This window comes from Phoxinus phoxinus, assembly GCF_949152265.1.
Source record: "Phoxinus phoxinus genome assembly, chromosome: 2".
In the NCBI taxonomy this organism is placed as follows: Eukaryota; Metazoa; Chordata; class Actinopteri; order Cypriniformes; family Leuciscidae; genus Phoxinus; species Phoxinus phoxinus.
Window position 1 is genome coordinate 38,429,933 of NC_136877.1, and position 22,771 is coordinate 38,452,703.

Consider the following 22,771-nt stretch of genomic DNA (forward strand, 5'->3'; position numbering starts at 1 on the left):
TACCAGCAAAAGGTGGCGCGATTGTACCATAACGCCAATATCAAAATTTCCCCCTTGCTAGTTTGTCCTTAGTGACTTGCCGTAGAAGTATATGAAGCGATACTTAAAATAACATTTTAGCTGTTGTTAACCTTTTGTTTCTTTGAAACATTATCCCGATTACTCAGGCTCATTTGGACATGCATCGCTCAATAAGAAAAAGTGAATCTGGCATCAATTCCAACATTTCAGGCCACCCGTATTGCGTCTCAGTATTGAAAGAGGGATACTGCACAGCCGAGCCAGACGGCTCGTTTAGGGCTGACGGTACCATTTCTTTAATTACTGGACCACAAAATATTCTAGTAGACACCGGGGGTCCTTGGGATCGAGACTTCCTCGTCGAAAAACTGAAGGAGAAGGGTATGACGCCAGAAAGTGTTGCTATAGTAGTCGGAACCCACGGTCACTCTGACCACGTGGGAAACTTGGGGTTGTTTCCACACGCCAAAATAATTGTGGGATGTGACATAAGCGTGGGGGATCGATATCTACCTAACCAGCTGGCTGAGGGACAGCCACACCCTATTGATGATTTTGTAAGTTATTCACGTGTCGTATAGGGCCATAACTAGACTAGCAAAGGGAAGTAACTTCTGATGTAATTATATATTAGTTGACACTAATTTGGTAATCCACTTTATCCACAAGGTATCCATCATTCCAACACCTGGCCACATGGGCAGAGATGTCAGTGTCCTGGTAAAGGGAACATCAGAGGGTACAGTCCTTGTCGCCGGAGACTTGTTTGAACGTTGCCATGATGAAGACTCCTGGAAGGAGCTAAGCGAAAACCCTCAGATACAAGAGACCAACCGGCAGAAGGCGTTACAGATAGCGGATGTAATAATTCCTGGACATGGGCCATTATTTAGAGTGCACAAGCAATCATGACATTGACGTATTCTTGGACCTGAGATTCAGTTACAGACAGAGCAATTCTGAAACAAAGACCACATTCATTTATATCACCAATGTGGCACAATAATTTTAAAATAGCACATTGGTGTTGATGACTGGTACCATTCTGTTCACATATTTTTCTAATGTATTTCAAATTAGGCTACTGGCCATTCCTTTTTAGTTCAAAATAGGTATTGTCACATGCTTAACTGCATTGTGTAACCATTCATAAATCATTAATGACATTTATTATTACAGTGAAAAAGAATGGGCTACTCTACTGTGGGTGTGAAATGGAATCACTTTACTTATGAATGTTAACCGTGGGTTTTTCAGTTAACCTATATTGACTGCTCAAGCCACTGACCCACTTGCTTTTGCAGTTATTTTTAGGCTTTTGCTTATTTGTGAGTCATGTGTCAAAAGATGGTCATGAAAGATATAACTGATGACGAGATAGCAGTAGTAAATAAGTAGTAGTAAATGAGGTCATGGTTTGATTTTACTTTACTTTGAAAATAATTTATAGATAGAGATCCATCTGAATTCTTTATATGGGTTTTACAAAATTAAGCACATTAATGTTAAACAGTTAAAGGAAAGGGAAACGGATACAATTACATTTTTGTCATAATTTACTCACCCTCAAGTTGTTCCAATCCAAACCTGTATAAATGTCTTTGTTCTGCTGAACACAAAGATATTTTAAAGAATGTTTGTAACAAAACAGTTGTGAGATACTATTGACTTGCATAGTATTTCCCCCATACTATGGAAGTCAATGGTGCCCCACAACTTTTTGATTACAAACATTCAACAAAATATCTTCTTTTGTGTTCAGCAGAACAAAGAAATGTATACAGGTTTGGGACAACTTGAGGGTGAGTAAATGATGACAGAATTTCCTTTTTTGGATGAACTATCCCTTTATGTACAAACATAATAGGCAATTACAAACAGTTATCAAGTAATGAAAGACCATTTACACATTTTTTATGAGCTAAATTCATTGCATCATTTGTGAACACACCAAGAACCAATTTGTACATCACTTCATTTCTCTAAATGGAGTATTTGTTAAACTTTTTATATTTAAACGATCCCATCTTAAAAAATAGATTAGCAGTTATAATAAATACACAATGTTCCAATAATAGAAATGTTCACATATCTGTACCTTGATCCCTTTCCCAATATGCTTGACGTATGCTGTCATTACATAAAATAACTGATTAGATTCCTGATTAGAGGGTATGTGGGATATGTACATAAGTGCACGGAAAAGTTCAGAGTGCAGTAAAGAGCCACAAAGACATCGACCCACACCTCCAACAGCAGATAACATTCATTGATCAAATGATCCAAGATTCCAGGATATTACAAATGTCATATGATGCCCATGAATAGATGATATTGCACTTCTTCACTTTATATGGATAATTGGCTAGCAATAACAAAAGCATTATCTATAACAATAATCCGTGTATCATTCGTTCAGTCATTTTTTGATTTAATTTTGAAAGTAGAAAAATGAGAAAACAGTTCCTTTTTCGTTTTTTGTAATTTTTTCCAAAAAAAACGAAAAGCAAGAATTCAGCTTGATTTTTCATTTTTTGGTAGAAAAATGAATAAACAGCTTGAATATTCGATTTCTACACGTGGGTGGGAATAAAATGCCCCTTTCCTCCGATTTGTCAGCCGAAGATAAAACTGTTCCGTCATCAATTCTTCCCCAGTTCCGCACAGCAGAATAAGAGTCCTCCGCTGCTGCAGCTGAATGGATTCCTAACACGTTTATTGCAACTACATCTTTTTTTCATCAAACAAACATTCTAACGAATGGCTTAACACAACCCGTACCGAGGAAGAGCCTAGACAGGGCTTTCTTCTGTGTAGACCAGCAGTTCTCAAAAGTGCCAGGGTGGTCCGTGAAATAATTTGCTATTTTCCGGACTGTAAAGTTACCATTTTTTATTATGAAATACGCTGTGATTTATTCCTAAGTAACTTAGGCCTATATAGTGCATTTTACTTCAAATAATCTAAATGTTGACTTTCAAAAGTAGGTGCGCCAAGAAGGCTATTCGCTGTATGCTATTTTGGTTAATTCTTGGTGTGCGCCAGAAAGAAGTTCAAGGAGACGGAGGACAAGCAGCGCATCATGTTGTTTTCTTTATTTTTTAAAGGCATGACATTTTGTAGTCATTTTGAATGTAGGCCTACACAAATACAAATATACATTTTACTGTTTCAAATGACAGAGTAGGCCTATTAAGTTATTTCCCCAGCTGAGGAACAAATCCAAGTGACACTTAGGCCTTACACAACATATTATCAGTTCACTTTTGGCATTGCTAACTTAACATCAAAGCCTGTTCATTATTAAAATAAAACAGTCAACCAAACCTGCAAAAAGTTATTCAGCTTAATTTAAAGGATGTGCCGGTCAGTCATAACTTGCTGCTATTCCAAACTAATTTCCCTTGAAGATGCTGATTTGGCCTTCGTGTAGGCTATACTCGACTTAAGTACGAAGCCTTTACATTAATAGTTAGCATCCAATTGTTACATTGCAAATGTCGAAACGTTGGACCGAATGAGGGATGTGCGAACCCAACGTCGGCAGTTTCAGTTTAGATTCAAATAAATTTGTTTAGGCTTGGCGTTTAAAATAGGCTAAATGTTGTTTGTAATAAAGGGCACAATAGGCCATTATAGGCTACTATGTATATTTTGATTATACCTTTTCTGAATAGGCCTACCATTTATTTAAGGATTTGACAAAGCATAGGCTACAGTAAGGGCAAGTAGTAATACGCATATGTTATTAATAGTGTTTATAATGTTCATTTAGTATTTTATTTACCGGTCTTTTACACCATTTCTGAATAGGTTAATAATAAAATGCGTTTTTTACAATGATTGTTTTACAATGACAATTCAATCAATCAATTAATCACATTTATTTATAGGCCTATAGCACGTTTAAAAACAGCACGTTGTCCAAAGTGCTTTACATACAGCCCAGCACATATAATCTAAGATTTTGAAACAAAGTATAAAACAATTAAAAAGACATTTAATTACAATCAAATGCAAGAGAGAAAAGATGAGGGGTGGCACAAGATCTAAAATGGAGAGGTAGACTGTTCCATAAACGAGGAGCTGCAACGGAGAAGGCCCTGTCTCCTTTTGATTTAAGTCGAGACTTAGGAATGATTAGCTGAAACGTTTGTGCAGATCTTAAAGGCCTAAGATGTATGTTTCTGAAAAAGTTCACTAATGTAACTTGGTGCCATCCCATTTAAGGCCTTAAAAACAAATAGTAACATCTTATACTTGATCCTAAATCTGACTGGGAGCCAATGAAGGGATGCTAGTACAGGTGTTATACTCTCATATTTCCTAGTCCCGGTCAAAAGTCTGGCAGCAGCATTCTGAACCAGCTGCAGACGTGAAAGTGATGCATGAGGAATACCATAATATAAAGAATTACAATAGTCCAGTCTGGTTGTAATAAAAGCATGCATAACAATTTCCAAATCTTTAAAAGACAAAAAAGGTTTCAATTTCGCTATATTCCTTAATTGGAAGAAGCTACCTCTAACCACTGAATTTATATGCTTATCAAACTTTAACTCGGCATCAAAAAGAACTCCAAGACTCCTAGCTTGAATTTTAAAATGCCTAATTGATTAATTATATGTTTGGTAGATAAGAATAAGACAAGATAAGAATCCGCACATCAGCTGCAGCAGCGGAGGACTCTTATTCTGCTGTGCGGAACTGAGGAAGAATTGATGACGGAACAGTTTGATCTTCGGCTGACAAATCGGAGGAAAGGGGCGTTTCATTCCCACTCACGTGTAGAAATCAAATATTCAAGCTGTTTATTCATTTTTCTACCTCAGAACGAAAAATCAAGCTGATTTCGTGGGGGGGGGGGGGGGGGGGGGGAACGAAAAAGGAACTATTTTCTAATTTTTCTACTTTCAATATTAAATAAAAAAATGACTGAACGAATGATACACGGATTATTGTTATACATATGCTTTTGTTATTGCTAGCCAATTATCCAAGTGAAGAGGTGCAATGATATCTATTCATGGGCATCACATGACATTTGTAATATCCTGGAATCTTGGATCATTTGATCAATGAATGTTATGCTGTTGAATAGTTTTCTGTCTAGCATATTTCAGTTTGTTTATAAGGACTGTTTTTGACAGAATGACATTGGCTTTTCAAAGTACAGTCATTTTTATGGCAGCTAATATATGATAAAGATGTGACATCAGTTCCTGACCTGACGTCAGATGGGTGTGTTAGTCTTGTCACAGAGTATTTATAACCTGTCCTCTCATCAATTTAGCACTCGAGAATAAAGTATTGCATGCTTAAAGACTGTTTAATATTTCTGAGCCTTAATAAAACAGAATAATTATATCATGTGTACAGGAAAGTGTGCCAAGTTTATTGGCATCAGCCTCTATCCGCTGGCACTGCTGTCCATCATCTGCAACATTTTTCTGTTTTTCCCTGATTTTAAAACCATTTATTCAAAGGAGGAAGCAGAGGGGCTCTACCGTCTTACGGATGAGATCATATACATGGGAGGCGTTGTTGGAGGAGGTATCTTGGTAAGGAAATTCTATCTCATTTTATTGTTATCCCTGAGTTTTCCCTTGACATTACTGTTGGTGTTGTCTGACCAGTTTCTTGGCATTATTTAGTGCATCCATCCTGGCTTCTGGAATACATTGTAGGTTATATCTCTTCTTCAGCATACTTTTATGTTGATATGGCTACTGCTTTTCTCTTTTAGGTATTGATTCCTGCGATTCACATCCATAGCACTGGGAGGCAAGGCTGCTGTGCAAACCGATGTGGGGTGAGTTCTGCTAAGGTCACAGATTTGATTTATTTCTCTTGACTTTAATTGAATTAGTGCCTAAGGACAGCAGGTGTGTCAGCTTTACCAAGGAATATTAATAATTTTATAGGGATAGTTCACCCATAATGTAACACATTGTCATCATTTACCCTTATGTCTCCCCAAAACATTTTTCGTCGACTTTGGGTTGAAAATAATCAAAGATATTTGAAAATTAACAAAAATATTCAAAGATATTTGAAAATAAACAAAGACATCTGCTTTTACTGTTTGCTGTCTTTGTTAATTTTCAAATATTTTTGATTATTTTCAACCTTACAATTGTGCAATTGTATGGGTAAAACAGTTGAAACATTCTAAATGTCTTTTGTGTTTCAAAAAAAGGGAAGTCAGTACATAAGGAAAATTAGTACATAATGACAGAATTTTCTCTTTAACATAAACAAAATGTTTACATTACAATGCTCACATTTTTCCATTTAGTGAACCTTTAACTGACCTAAGTCGGTTGTGTTCTTTTTCGTCTATTATAGATGTTCCTGTCCATTATCTTTGCTGCAATTGGTGTGGTTGGTGCTCTGTACAGTGGTGTTATAGCTGCGTTTGCATTGATTAATGGACCAGTTTGCTTGACTGAAGATGACCAATGGAGCAGACCATTCATGAACAGGTGTGAAAACGATTGGTCCATCCCATATTCAGAACCCAAAACATCCTCTCCAGTTTTAAAAGAACATTTATAGAAAACAATTCTAGAGCTCATAGAGAGAAAAATGGTCATGACATCTAAAATATAACTTTTTTGGGTGCAAAAATGTTCAGGAGATTAAAATAATGTTAACATAATAGTGTACATCAAAATAGTTTGTGGAGCTTAACTGCTTTTAAAGGGTTAGTTCAACCCAAAATTCAAAATTCTGTCATTAATTACTCACCCTCATGTCGTTCCAAACCCGTAAGACCTTCGTCCATCTCCGGAACACAGATGAAGATCTTTTTGATGAAATTTGAGAGCTTTCTATCCCTCCATTGACAGCTTACGCAACTACCACTCATCTTCATTTATATAGCGCTTTTAACAATGTAGATTGTTTCAAAACAGCTTTACAGTGATAAACGGATCATTTAAGGTAACAGAGATTGTTTTGGCTTTATAGCGGTTCTTAAATAAAGATATTTTCCAGCTAAAGTTTGTTTTGATTGATTCACTTCCGTCGCAACGATCATTAGTTATTAAATTAGGGGCCGCTAAGACGACACCGTTCTCTCTACACAGACTTTAAATGCGAACCTGTGAGAAACGCTGATGGCGCTCACGTGCGCATCAAGAATTAATTCTATAGTTATGCGCATTTGAATATATGTGTGCAGGTTTGTAATTCCCTACAAACCAAGCCTTAACAAACTACTTGTCTGGCCTTAAACATTTTTAGACAGAATTGTATCACTTCAGGGTAGATACGCGAAACCGAAATTATCCCGACGATGCTTTATCTGTAGAGTGGTAAAGGGATCCTCCATAGGGAGAGACTAGTTGGCACTTCAGCACTGCGTTGTCATTGGGTCCAGGCGAAGGTCTTTTTGTCAGATATGGATACGGCCTGGATCCGGCAGGCTGCGGGAAAACCTCGGGATAAACAAAGACACTAAAATTAGCGTAGATGCCATTCTTCTTATGATGTAACGAGTACATCAGGATTTATGGGAAGTGTTCCCAGTTCCGGCTGACCTAATCTATGCAGCCTAACATTGAGTTATAGAAGTCTATAATGTATTATGTGAATGCTAGGTCAAAGAGATGTGTCTTTAATCTAGCTTTAAACTGACAGAGTGTGTCTGCTTCCCAGACAATGGTAGGAAGACTGTTCCAAAGATTTGGTGCTAAATAGGAAAAGGATCTACCGCCAGCAGTCGATTTTGATATTCTAGGTATTATCAACTGACCGCAATAGACGTGAAGGACTATAATGCGTTAAGAGCTCGCTCAAGTACTGCGGAGCTAAACCATATATTGCTTTGTAAGTGATCAGCAATATTTTAAAATGTATACGATGTTTAATAGGGAGCCAAGGCAGTGTTGACAGAACGGGGCTAATATGGTCATACTTCCTGGTTCTGGTAAGAACTCGAGCTGCTGCGTTTTGAACCAGCTGTAGTTTGTTTATTAAGCGTGCAGGGCAACCACCCAGTAGAGGATTACAATAATCTAGCCTTGAGGTCATGAACGCATTAACAAATTGTTCCGCATTTGTCAATGAGAGCATATGGCGTAATTTAGATATATATTTTTAAGATATATTTTCAAATGAAAGATTGGTATCAAAGAGCACACCAGGTTCCTAACCGACGATGACGACTTAACAGAGCAGCCATCAAGTGTTAGACAGTTTTCTAGGTTATTACGTGAGGAAGTTTTTTGTCCAATAATTAGAATCTCAGTTTTTTCAGAATTTAGTACTAGTCATCCAATTTTTTATATCAGCTATGGATTCTGTTAATTTTGTCAATTGGTAGGTTTCGTTGAAGAAATATACAGCTGAGTATCATCGGCATAACAGTGAAAGCTAGTTTTGACACCGAGTCAATAGGCTCCGACGAGCAATTCACCCACACAGCGTGTAGTTCTTATAAAATGAAACAAATAAAGCAGGGATACTTACTTGTCAAGCAGAAATGTGGCTAACTCTGGATCGTTTTTTTAATACTTTCAGGACACGTAACGTTAGCTCCATCCACCTCTGAAAAGCCGCTCCGATGTTCACCCTCCTTTTATTTCGGCTCTAATTCTTTCTTTTTCGCTTGTTTATCGTCATCGGTCTTTTTCCGTTTACCCGTCTTTGTTGTATGAGCAGGTGCCACTCGAGAAATTGGCAGTTTTGGTTGTTTGTCTGCCATTAGCACAGCTGGGGCACACCGGCAATCTTGATTTTGAACGACGGTACGTGCTGTGCAAGAGAGGGGTGTGATCAGCGCGTACACTAGCTTGATTGACACTGCTAAGACATTCCTCCATGGCTCTGATTGGTTGTTTCTGACCGGGAGCGGTGCATTTCTGCAAATGGCAATAGGACCACTGGGAGGAGCCAGAGGACCTTCATTTTTTCACAGATTATCTGTCTCATATTCTACTGTCAGGACATAATAACAGTTGTAACTAGAGCCGGGACTTTAACGCGTTAATTAAGATTAATTAATTACACAAAAAATAACGCGTTAAAATTTTTTAACGCATTTTAATCACACTTATTTTTGCACCGCGGAGCGTTTCTCACTGGATGAGTTTAGGCGGACCGATTATACTGGAGCACCAGCGTTCATAACCGTCTATGTTCATAACTTGATAACTTCAGACAACAACAAACCACAGTGAACATGAACAAAGAAGCTGACAAGACCGCTTTGGTTGGCCCCGTGGATGGGACATTTTGTAATAAAAAACGAACGGATGGAAGCGTCGATAAGAGCATGGTTGTGTGCAAGCTATGCAACAAGGAATTCGGAACGGCTATTGCTACACTTAATGGCAAAAATAGCACTGGTCTGCTGGACTTGGTTGAACAAAAATAAACAATATTTTGTTGCTTAAGCTTATGTATTCAGTCATTATTCAATGGTATACTAAAAATCCATGTGAAAAAAATTACTTCTCACTGTTCTCAGGTCAAATATTTATATGCGATTAATTTCGATTAATTAATTACAAAGCCTCTAATTAATTAGATTAATTTTTTTAATCGAGTCCCGGCCCTAGTTTTAACAAATAGGCCTATGTAAAAAAAATTTTTTTTTCAAAAGTTACCAACTGAAGCTTTAAAAGAATGTTGTGGTCAATAGTGTCAAATACAGCACTAAGATTGAGTAACACTAATAGAAAGATACAACCACGATCGGATTATAAGAGCAAATAATTTGTGACTCTAACGAGAGCTGTCTTGGTACTATGGTACGGTCTAAATCCGGACTGAAAATCCTCGCAGATATCATTTCTTCCTAAAAAAGAAACACAGTTGTGAGGATACTGCTTTTTCTAGTATCTTTGACAGAAAAGGTAGATTCGAGATTGGCCTGTAATTGACTAATTCTGTAGGATCAAGTTGCAGTTTTTTAACAAGCGGTTTAATCATAGCCAGCTTAAAGGTTTTTGGTACGTATCCTAGAGACAAAGACGAATTAATGATATTAAGAAGAGGATCTATGACATCTGGAAGCATCTCTTTCAGTAGCTTAGTCGGTATAGGGTCTAACATACATGATGTCGATTTAGATGAATTAACGAGTTTAGAAAATTCGACCTCTTCTATAGCAAAAAATAAATCAAATTTTTCCTCAGGGAGACTACAATGCACTCCCTGATGCGATACTGTATTAGACGGTTGCATAGTTATAATTTTGTTCCTGATATTATCAATCTTATAAGTGAAGAAGTTTAGCCACTGTTTCAAATACCGGTTAATACCTAGGAGGATTATGTTTATTTTCTTCTAATGGGGTTGAAAAATAAGCAGATCTAGCAGCTTTTAAAGCCTCTCTGTAAGTAATCGAGTTCTCTTTCCATGAAACACGAAATACCTCTAGTTTTGTTTTCTTCCAGTTGTGCTCCATTTTTCTGGCTGCTCTCTTAAGGGCCTGAGTGTGCTCGTTGTGCCACGGCGTTGGACTATTTCCTTTAATCTTCTTTAAGCACAACGGAGCAACTGTGTCTAAAGTGCTGGAAAAGAGAGAGTTAAAAGTTCTTCTAAGCTATCTGGAATGCTGAGATGATGAAACTGATTAGGAAGATTATTGATAAAGCCATCTTTAGTGGCAGAAGTTATAGGTCTAACATATTTATAACACGGAGTTGGCTTTGCAGCCTTGGCTAAATGTAATTTACACGAGACTAGATAATGATCTGAGATGTCATCGCTCTGCTGCAGTATTTCAACGGCATCAACATCTATTCCATGTGATAGTATTAGATCTAGAGTATGATTATGGCAATGAGTCGGTCCTGACACGTGTTGTCTAACTCCAATGAGTTTACAATGTCTTTAAATGCCAATCCCAATGCATCTTTTTCATTATCTATGTGTATATTAAAATCACCAAGAATTAGTCATTTATCTGCAGCCAATACTAATTCTGATAGAAAATCTGCAAATTCTTTGATGAAGTCTGTATGGTACCCTGGTGGCTTGTATACAGTAGCCAGTACAAATCTCAAACATGATTTATCATTTACACTAGATATTAGCTATTATATTAGCACCAACACTTCAAAAGAATTATATTTTAAACTAGACTTCTTAGTAATTTTGAAAATATTACTATAAATTACAGCAACACCTCCCCATTTGCCTTTCAGACGAGGTTCATGTTTATAACCGTAATCTTGGGGGGTGGACTCATTTAAAGTAATGTAATTGTTTGGTTTTAGCCAGGTTTCTGTCAAACAAAGCACATGTGGTCTGTAATCATATCATTAACAATAAGTGCTTTTGATGTGAGAGATCGAATATTCAGCAACCCGAGTTTTATCATTTGTTCATTTGTATTATATCTGTTTTTTATTTGTTGAACATCAATTAAATTTTTACCCTTAGATGGGTTTGTAATTTTTTTGTATTTCCTAATTCGAGGAACACAGTCTCTATATGATGATATCTAGGTGAAAGAGTCATGTGATGGGATTTATCTGACCTGGGTGACGTTAGACAGCTAGCAGACGGTCGGTTAAGCCAGTCTGTCTGCTTCCTGACCTGAGCCCCAGATTGTCATGTTTTACCTCTAAGATATGAGCCATATTACTAGAGAGAAGAGCAGCACCATCCCAGGAGGGATGAATACCATCTCTTTTCAACAGGTCAGGTCTGCCCCAAAAACTTTTCCAATTGTCTATGAATTCTATATTATTTCAGACACCACCCAGACAGCCAGCCATTGAGTGATGACAATCTGCTAACTGTCTCATCACTCCTGCGAACAGGAAGGGGGCCAGAGCAAATTACAGTGCCTGACATCGTACTTGCGAGTTCACACATCTCTTTAACGTTAATTTTAGTGATCTCCGACTGGCGGAGTCGAACATCATTAGTGCCGACGTGAATAATAATCTTAGAGAATTTACGTTTAGCATTAGCCAGCACTTTTAAATTAGCTTTTATGTCAGGCGCTCTGGCTCCCGGCAAACATGTGACTATGGTGGCTGGTGTCTCTATGTTCACGTTCAGTGTAATAGATGTCACGATCCACACACGGGAAACAGGGGTTAGATCCAATAGCAGCTTTAATAGGGTAATCCGTAATCATAACCAGTCCAGGCAGAGGTCAAAACCAAAGAAGCAATCCAAAACATAAAACAATACAAAACAGGCAACAAAGCAGTACTCGGAAGTGGTGTGATAATAGACAAGGACTCCATGACAAACACTGAAACAACCAGGGTATATATATATATATATACACACACAGAACTAACAATGAAACAGGGAACAGCTGGGAACAATGATGACGGGGAACAGCTGAGTGCAATGAACAGTGATTGGTACAGACAAGGATTGTGGGGAATGCAGTTCATAATGTGGATGACACCGTGAGGAAGAGGACCTCTAGTGGACACCAGGAATACACAAACCAGACACTGTGACAATAGAATCGCCAATAACTAGGGCACATTCAACAGGATCGTCAGTGGGTGTTTCACTGAGTGGGGAGAATTTATTTGTTGTGGTAATCGTAACGGAAGAGCGGTGTTTTGTCCCGCGACTATAGCGTCGTAGTCACCCAATTGCCCTGCAGCACGAGATATATCCAGCTGCAGACCCGCAGCACCACCAGTTTCAGAACCCCAGCGCCAGAACCGGAAGCGAGGGGCGGAGTTATTGACAATGAGACAAGCAATACAAGTCTACAATAACTACAAATTAATTTAATATATATTCCTTCTGGAGATGCCCGAATGTTTTGTTCAAATATTTGACTTGCTGTATCCACATTATATATAGGATCTACAGATGTACACTACTCTGCATTCTGAAAAGCCAGTGTCAAGGTCCAGCACACTTCTGAATGATCATGGTGCCAGTTTTCATAATTGATTTAACAATGGTATGTGTCACTTTACAATAGTTTGTGGCATTTTCTCTCATGCTAGTTTACAATTATTTGAAATACCTGATTGGTAAGTGTCAATTTGTGGTGCACAAACAACATACTCCTGCTTGTAAATAGGTCACTTTAATAAGAACATTTTACTAAAATAGCTAAATAGTTTCTATATTCTTGTATAGTTACAAATGACAGCTTAACTGTCCTATATACAAATAGAAATAAATGTGTTATCATAACAACTGTATTTACAATATGTAGGTAAATACATTGTCAAAATTATTATAAAAAAAGAACCATAGTAAATATAAATGCATACAACGGACCACGATATTAAAAATATGGTGAAGCCCAATGTTTCTGTACCTTAATGTATCATTATAACATACGTATAAAGTATGACGTTTCGTGTGTAATAAAAGCATACCGTTTCGTGTCTAAGCAAATTACGCTCCAAAACGTTAGGTGCCGTTACTCGGTTTAGAACGTAAGCTCCGCCCCTTACTTCCGGTTCTGGCGCTGGGGTTCTGAAACTGGTGGTGCTGCGGGTCTGCAGCTGGATACTATAGTGCAGCACGGGCTCTACTTCAGCCGGAACCGAACAATGTACAGTGTTCACTAAACTAGTCGCATCCAAAGCAGTATCTAAAGCCCAAATAGTTCATAAAGAATTTCTAAAACCAATCCATATAATAATAATAATAACTTTATTTTGTATAGCGCTTTTAAAAGTCTATTCTCAAAAGTCAGCGCTTTACATAGACAATAGATAAAATAAGCATGAAATACAAACTATTACAGTGCATACATACAAACAATATTATAAATCTAAAAATAATTTATAATCAATAAACAAAACATAAGTTATAACAAAACCATAAAATATATTACATGGAGAACCACAACAATCACGTTTCACAATATGAATTCAGCAGCTTATTAATTGAACAGATTAAATTGAGGCTTTTATTCACTAATAAACATTCACCAACACACATCAGTTGTGGTAAACGGAAGCTCAAGCATGTTTTCTTGACGTGCGAGAACCAATGAGGTTCATTCTCGTGTGTCAAGCAGGTTCGGTTGAGCTTCTGTTCATGTTCACTGATCATTGTTCAAATGATTAATAAAAGCCTAAATTAAATCTGTTAATTATATAAAGCAATCCAGTCTCTTAAGAAAATTTTAACTAACCACTCAATTCAAATGAATTAGTTTTCCGATTTCTTTATGAACTTTTTGAAGAGTTAAAGTGGTAGTTGTGTAGGCTGTCAATGGAGGGACAGGAAGCTCTCAGATTTCATCAAAAAAATCTTAATTTGTGTTCTGAAGATGAACCAAAGTCTTACGGGTTTGAAATGACATGAGAGTGAGTAATGACAGAATTAAAAAATGTTGGTTAACTGTCCCTTTAATGTCTTTTTGTTGTTCTTTTTATTATTATTATTATTTATTTGACATATTTTGCAGCACTGAAAACTACTTGGGAAACTCTGACATCTGGGACACTTGCAAAGAGCCAGAAAATGTTGTGGAGTTTAACATCAGCCTGTTTGCCACCCTGCTGGTGGCTGCTAGTTTAGAACTGCTGCTCTGTGGATTCCAGGCGCTCAACGGCCTCTTTGGCTGCATCTGTGGTACATGCAATCGCAAAGAGGTATGTACTGTACATAAAGGTGACTTGATTTCTAAAGGTCAATCAGTTATTCATTTACAGTTATTCATTTACTGCTTTTTTGCTGATGGTCTTGCAATAGCTAATAATTGATTGATTGATTTATGGTTTCAGCATGGTACTTTCTGATAGTGGGTCTAAATTATGCTTTATTCCTTTAGGTGGCATAAGTTCAAAAGGACAACAGACCAGATAACACAGGATCAAGATTTATTACTAGACACTTGTCCACACCGATCGGTGACCATTAGCAAATGTGGAAGTGAACAGTAATTAACAAGAAAGGATCTCTAAAACTTAACTCTACTGATTAACATTATATCTTCTCGATTGAAACTGTGGTGGCGATTTTATGATATTCATTGATCTTTAGTAAAATATAGATGATTCAAAGAATCATAGTGAGAACTTGTAGTGAGAGAAGATTCTGTTTATGTACCTGGGAAGGCAGAAGGGAGAGGCACTCCAGAGAACAGACGAACAAGGACCTCTGACCTAGATGTCAGAAGGCCATTTGGTGAAGGAGGGCTTAGTGGGCCAACTAGTGACGAATCTAAACTAGTGTTATGGCTTCCTTGTCTATGGAAAACTACTGGATGGAAAACTACTGGGAGGAAGGCTCTGGGGGGGAAGAAGACCTTGGGAGAGCTAGGATAAAAAGGTGGTTCAGTCTGTCTGGGGGTGTGTCACTCTTCTGCACAGGGTAACAACTGTGTATTAGACTGCTCCTATTCTTGCAAGAATAAATACTTCTATTTTATAATTTGACTCTGAGTGTCTCTTACGCAGTGATGTTTGTTTGATGAATTTTTGCCACAACAAAACATTGTTTGCATATGTCATATTGAATAATAGACTGAGAAAATGTGTCCGGAAACTCACTGATCCATCCATGTGGAAAAAATGGGTTCATTTGTTGTATAAATGTAAATAGTTGAAGTTGTATTTTTCTTATTTTATATTGTAAATTTGAGATATCTTTTAAATAATAGTTCAATGTTATGTTAAAATTAATGTATTTATATTTACATAGAAATTTTAAGGAAGGATTGGGTGGTTCTTATGAACATTTATGTCAGGCAGACCTTTTTTGACTAAGATCTTAATGTACCCAGATGTTTAACACATTTTATTCTAAATAAAACTTTTACCAGGTTTTGGCTTTTATTGCATGTTTCTTTTTCTTTTTTTAAATAACCTATGTCACCTATTACGGAGGAGTTCAATGTGGTATTTGGATGAGTAGTGTTTTTTATATTTGTTTTATGTTGCATAAGATAACACATTAAAAAGAAGACAGAAATGACAGGCACTCACCGCAAACTCATTTCCTGAAGTAAAGGCCCTCGATGAGACTGCAACAAAAGAACTATCTTGCATCAGTACCAACTACCAACCGAAAAGAAACACTCTTCCACATAACAAAAACGGTGAGTGTATTTACAACATCCACATTATTATTTTCCACGGTTTCATTTTTCAAATAAGGAATCTTTGACAGCTTTGAGTTTTATATAAAGGACTTATTACATAAAACTCAAAGCTGTTTAAAGATTCCTTATTTGAAAAATAACCTGTTTTAAGGAACCATTTATTCACATCAAATGTGTTCAATAAAATGTGCCTGTATCTGAATGAGACATTTTTTATTTTTGTTGACATCTGAAATATTGTAAATGTAAAGTATAAATTTGAACGATATTTAAAAGGTGTATTAGTGCATTTCACTTCTCTACATGGCTTGTCTACATGGGCAGTCTTGACTATTAATAACTTTTTTTTATGTATATGAAACATTGTTTGCATATGTCATATTGAATAATAGATTAACTTTTTATATATATAAAATTAAATGTTCGTTTAAAGGTATTTTTAAAGTTTAGTGTTAAGTAAAAATGTAGTGTGCAAGTATTAGATTATACATTTATTTAAATAAACTAAGCAACACTGCAACTGAATTTGACAACTTTGACATTTTGTTAACCCATCTTATGTTCCATGGTAAAAACAAGGGATGTACAGTACAAACAGCATAAAATGTACCAAAATAGTTTTTCATTTTTATTCTTTATCTCACATAACCCTTGTACAGAACTCTGGCAAGATCTGAGATGCACATTGTACACTTTCTGAGATGTTCATGTCACTTGACCTTAAAAAATATAGCTACTGGTTTCTAAATGCTTTGAGTTGGAGGAAAGGTTTACTCTCTGACCCTTTTTCAAAGTTTCCTACTGATGCAAGCTACTGTGCTTGCAATACTTTGAAGAACTTCTGCATGTAAATTAAGAGCGAGATCCCTTCTTGGTGCACGTTTTCTTTTGAGATTGATAAGCCTGTTATAACATTTCATTACACAACCTTTGTTTCATGTCATTACAGGCTATTAAAGACTAGTCAAGGAGGTAAATTCTAAGATCAGCAATGTCAAATTATACATGTCTGAATTCAACACAAAGCCAGCAGAATGTGCTTTTTGCTACTGTGTATTCAGTGGTCTTCATTTTTGGACTGACCCTCAACCTCACCGCACTTGTCATTTTTTTCCGCAACTCTAAATCACGGTCGCACACCACCGTGTACATGATTCACCTAGCCTTTGCTGATATTCTTATGGTTTGTACGCTTCCAGTGAGGATCTATTACCACGGGGGTTTGGGGGATCCGAACCAGACTTTATGTGATGTTAGCGGTCTCATACTGCTAAGTAACATGTATGGCAGCATCTTCCTCCTCATGTGCATTAGCTTTGACCGTTGCATAGCAGTCTGCTTCCCGTTGTCTCCTCACGTCCGCGAGGGCCGCAAGAAAGCATGGTGTGTGTGTCTGGGGATCTGGATCCTTACTACCGGAACGAGCTTACCGATCTATTTCAAAAATTCCAGTATGGAGCAAAACAACAGCATGTGCTTTGGAAATTTTCCTAGCTATGCCACTCAAACAGCTGCTCTCATTTCCACGCTAATTATTGGGTTTGGGATCCCACTAACCGTTATGATTCTCAGCTCATGGGGGCTTGTCCGGGCTATAAGCAAAAGCACGGCTGTTCAGACCAGTGACCTAATAGACAGCAGAAGGATTAAAAGGATGATAATAACAAACTTGGCGATCTTTCTGTTCTGTTTTCTGCCGTATCACGTTATGCTTCTGCTACTTAATGCCTATAAATCTCCCCAGACCAGGCCATGCTCACTGTTAACAGCTTACCGGTACAGCCTCATGATAGCTTGCCTGAATGCAATGCTGGACCCCCTGGCGTACTACTTCACAACAGAGACGTTTCGAAGAAAAATGGATGTTGAGGCTGTACGCAAAATATGGCAAATGAACAGTCACAGCTCGGACGGAAACAACCGTTCACGTGCCCCGCTCACAACGTAAGCGCAACCTCAACGTTTTTGATAAAAAAAAACTTTCATGCAGGTCTCATGCTTAGTGACAGTTTACATGACCGTTCTCATAGCTATCTATTTTAATAGGAAGGAAAGATGTAGATGATAGATTACTCAAATATGACTCAAAAAAAGAAAAGAAAAAAGGAAGCCACAAGTCTTTTCACCCTCATGGGTGAGTTGCTGACTGCATGCACACGTGCAAAAATGAGTGTTCTGTAAAGTATAGAGTCCTTTTAGAGGGCATTGGTTTTCGTCTCACATATGCATTTATGAGAAAGTAAATGACTCATTTAGCCATTGATGTGGAACCACTTGTTTTGTTTTCAAAAAGGACTCTCACTGGGAAGCCTCTGTAATGTGTTATTTCAAACATGATTAACAAATTATGATAATTATTTACAGTGAACATGTTCTTATACAGTTATATTAGAGCATTATATCCACGTTTACATATTTGTAAAGTTTCTACATTTTGTTACCGATTCATAGCCTTTTAGTTGTAAGGTACTAATGCAGCAGTGGTGTTTTTGTTGTATTTTTAAATGTTACTATATTTGTAAGTACTTGTGCATGATAATTTTGCATGTGTGTAATTTTGAAAATGTGTTACTTTTCCATAAAATAACATATGGACATATGTGCTTAGATAATTGCTTAGAACGTTTTGCTATTAGTATTGTTAATAGTAAATAGTTCAAAAAAACACCAAAACCCTCTTTCCTGCACATTTCCACACCCTTCCCCCTCTCTACCACATCCGTTTGACCTGGTGCAGCTTGTTTTGAGTATAACCACAGCTCCTTTAAGTCTTTGGTATAACGTACATATTCTCATGTGTAAATATGTTAATAAAAGTGATTAATATTCTCTTTTTGCAGTTTTAATTATTGTTATACATCCATGTGATTTTCTTCTTGAGATGTCAAAGAAAAAAAAACAACAACTTGTCATTAAAGAAGCACATTTCCTTGGACAAGCAGCAATAAGCACTGGGGAGAATTGGGACACTTTTTGCCATTGAGATTACTGCGGAAAGTGTCCCAATAAACCCGATTTCACCCTAGATCACTTATAGAGTGGATAGGTCTGATTTCAGGGATAAAATCTTGATACCAAAATAAATAAAAATATTGGTAACACTTTACAATAAGGTTCATTAGTTAAGTAACGTTACCAGTTAACATGAACTAAGAATGAACAATACTTCTTCAGCATTGATTAATCTTAGTTAATATTAATTTCAGCATTTAGGCCTACTAATAGCCTACATTATTAAAATCAAAGGCTTTATTTGTTAACATTAGTTTTGCACTGTGTGAACTAACATTAACATACAATGAACACGAACAGCTGTATTTTTTATTAACAAAGATTAATAAATACTGTAACAAATTTGCTCATTGTTAGTAGCCTACATGTTAGTTTAATCCATTAACTAATTAACCTTATTGTAAAATGGTACCAAGATATTGATAGAGATGAATGTAAATACCCACAACGTGTCTTAGTGCTTGACTGACTTACCCAAAAGTGGCCCATGGGAATAGCCTACCTTACATAATTTCTGAATGCAGAAGTTCTCGAGGCCATACGCATCAGAGGTAGCATTATCATCTAATCGCACCGATTCTCAAAGTGTGGTACCAGAGGAATCACAGAATTTCGTACTTACGAACAAACCGGTGTAATCAGTCTAGCCTGGTCCCTGGAGTTTACAGTCACACCGGTGTGAGTAGAACGGTCAGTGCATCACGTGGTGCTTTCGCGTGTTGGCTGGCGCTGAGCCAGAGACGTGCTTTCAACCACTTAATTATTATTTTAGGTTTCAGACATTTAAATTCACATAAGTACTAAAAAAAACAATACATGTAACGTTAGAGTTTGTAAAATACACACTGATGTATATGGAAGCGGCAACATGTATTTCGGGAGAAGTGGATGAATTCACGTGTTGTAGTGAGATCCGATTCTCTGAACTGCGTCTACGGCACAAACTAACGTTAACATGGTCCCGCCCATTGCGATAATGTTACTCAACCAACTCAACCAATACGATAATGTTGAAGGTGTTTAAACAACACTTGCACATATTTGACAATTGGAATAGCAGATACTTCATGCTATAGTTATCAAACTTGTGAATATTTTGAATAAAAAAGGAAATAAAAGCAGATCATCAGTCATTCAGCGCTATGTCACGTGACAAGCAATGACACGTCACCATGGAAACAATAAAACCTCACGTCACATGGGTCAGCCAGAATATTTTACATGTACATGTAAAAAGGTTAAATATGAATACACAGCCTGAGTTCTTTTTTTTATTATTAATTACAGTACATATTTTACTTAATATTTTAAGTACAGTACAGTTTTTATTTAACTTTTAAGTACAATACATTTTCATAATATAATCTTTATAAGTAGGCTACAGTTTTTATTTCACTTTTAGATGCAATACATTTTAATTGAATCATTATTTAAGTTTTTTTATTTACCTGTATGCAAGCAGCACAGTGCAGTGTTAATATACAAACTGTGTTTTTACAATGTTTAAAGTGGCTGGCAATGATAAATATTCTTATTAGAAATACAGCTGCTTCCTTTTTGAGCTGTGCATAACTGTAGCTGAATAGTTAGGCCTACTACGCTACTCAGGGGCGTAGCAAGCTTTTTAAAAGTGCGGGGGATGGATGTGCAGAACAGCGTAATCTCAGCACGAGATGACCGATAAATCTAATACACCAATAGAGGCGGGACTTAAGGCAGAACAGCCAATCATCAGCCAGTCACACGTTTGAGAGGGAGGGGGAGAGGAGGCAACCGCAGCGAGCGCAGACACAGAGCGGACAGAGAAACGGAGGAGCCACTGTAGTAAGGCGTTTGTGCAAAACTGCGGAAAAACTGCAGAAAAAGTGTGGGTGTTAAAACACCCACATCCCCCACGGGTGCTGTGGCTACTGTATTTTCATGTTGGTTATCATGGTGGTATAGCCACATATTTTCTGAGGTAGCCTAGTACTTGGTGTAAAAAGTTTGAGAACCACTGAGCTAAATGCATGCATTCTTTTTGCACTCTAACGTCATTGTTGTAAATTGAGCACCCCCTGGTGGTGGTAGACTAAATCAAATATTTTACTTACAACTGTTGTAATTGAACACATTTGTCTGTCGAATTAACTAACTTTGTATTGGTAATTAACAAGTATATGCCCTATTATAGGCTATGCATGATGATCATGTTGATTATTTTATTTTTGTTGATTTATTGCGAGTCGTTATTCTGATAAGCCTAACATTGTTTTGCCTTAGCGAAACCGGTACGATTTGGACTTACACATTTTTGGATTTTTTTACCAATATGTATTACTTTTCTGAACACCTCACAACATTAATTACTTATTTAACTTCCAGAAAAAACCTCAGGCATCAAATCCCTATTATTATTGGTAATTATTTTAAGATATGGGCACTATTAGTCTTCAACCCCGTTATGGACACTATGAGAGCTCTCTGAATATGATTATAAAATATATTTGTAATGTAATTGTAAATGTAAAATTGACATACAATTTTACACTTATGCTATAGGCTACTAAAGCCTGAAATGGGCACTTTTTGTGACAGCAACCTCATCATTTTTGATCACAGATGTGGCTTAACTTCAGAATTTGAACTAAAATCAGTATTCTTATTATTGCTCGGAACATTTCAGACTAAGTTCAACAAACATTCAATTAATTATTCATAAAAATGTAGGTGTGACGGGGTTGAGACTAACAGGGTTGGAGATGGTAACGGGGTTGGAGATGGTAACGGGGTTGAAGAGACAAATACAGCTTAATATACATAGTTGTTTTTTACTCAAATTCACTGTAAGATTTTCTATAAGCACTGTATTTCACTATGTAACCAAGAAAAAAAACAGATATAAATTGCAATTGCAACTCAGTTTTATTAACCCGGCTGCAGGAAAAACAACGTAGTATACATTAGAACATTATAAACGGACTAAATAGGTCATCAAAATAAAACATATAACTTGTGTGTTTTTTTGATGTGTGTGTTTGTGTGTGTGTGTTTTTTGCATGCGTGCGCATCGTGGCAAAAAAGTAACGGGGTTGAGTGTGTTGGGGATGTGATTTTTTGCTCGAAAATGGCCACTGCTACATGTAGTGAATAACAGGAGAGCACATGGCATGCATGATATTAAGAAATCATGTATATTGTTGAAATAACAAAGATCATTTTCACAAGTAATAGAATTCACAATATCACAATTCTAAATTAGTTAGTTATAAAAGAATTGGTAACTTGCCTGTGTCTATACACAATGTTGTTCAGAAGACTTCTATGATGTTACTTCCTGTTATTGATGTCACTTAAGGATCTGTTCATTATTTTTATGGGGGAGAATGATTTGTGTAACGGGGTTGAGGGATTACTGAGGTACGGAACTAAATAATGTGATTTTAATTAATAATTATTACCGTACTTAGAAAAAAAAACATTACCAGCAAAAAAATCACAGATATTCATGGGAATGGCAAAATGCATGGTCTTTTTTCTAATTTTATTATTCATATCCCAAGTACTTTCATAGAAGGCCATGAGGGACATGACAAAATAGGTGGTGTCAACTGATAAAGATAAAGATAATTTCTAATATAAAGAAAATGTATGTCACTTTTTAAAAACTTTATTAAAGGAGACATTTCAATTGAAAAAGCTTTTCAAAATAGATTTTGGTGACCTAATAGGTAAAATACACACAAAAAA

General features: G+C 36.7%; 2 protein-coding genes across 2 annotated transcripts; both read left to right on the top strand.

The window, feature by feature from the left end:
• Positions 1–36: 36 nt before the first annotated feature.
• Positions 37–15,749, top strand: mblac1 (metallo-beta-lactamase domain containing 1). The gene is made up of 7 exons (XM_079594927.1): positions 37–578; positions 691–882; positions 5,508–5,582; positions 5,768–5,833; positions 6,370–6,506; positions 14,393–14,579; positions 14,759–15,749. Exons 1-7 carry the CDS (start codon positions 180–182, stop codon positions 14,765–14,767), a joined length of 1,065 nt encoding a protein of 354 aa, XP_079451053.1. The 5' UTR covers positions 37–179; the 3' UTR covers positions 14,768–15,749.
• A 151-nt stretch (positions 15,750–15,900) lies between these two features.
• On the top strand, positions 15,901–18,853 carry LOC306991362 (lysophosphatidic acid receptor 6). Its single transcript, XM_079599109.1, has 2 exons — positions 15,901–16,027; positions 16,980–18,853. Exon 2 carries the CDS (start codon positions 17,022–17,024, stop codon positions 17,976–17,978), a length of 957 nt encoding a protein of 318 aa, XP_079455235.1. The 5' UTR covers positions 15,901–16,027; positions 16,980–17,021; the 3' UTR covers positions 17,979–18,853.
• Positions 18,854–22,771: the final 3,918 nt, after the last annotated feature.

Excerpts from the sequence above, each read along its gene's own strand:
- mblac1 (XM_079594927.1), top strand. The coding sequence starts at position 180 with ATGCATCGCTCAATAAGAAAAAGTGAATCTGGCATCAATTCCAACATT. Across the intron at positions 883-5,507 it reads AGGCGTTACAGATAGCGGAT|GAGGAAGCAGAGGGGCTCTA; the intron begins GTAATAATTCCT and ends ATTTATTCAAAG. Across the intron at positions 5,834-6,369 it reads GCTGTGCAAACCGATGTGGG|ATGTTCCTGTCCATTATCTT; the intron begins GTGAGTTCTGCT and ends CGTCTATTATAG.
- LOC306991362 (XM_079599109.1), top strand. The coding sequence starts at position 17,022 with ATGTCAAATTATACATGTCTGAATTCAACACAAAGCCAGCAGAATGTG.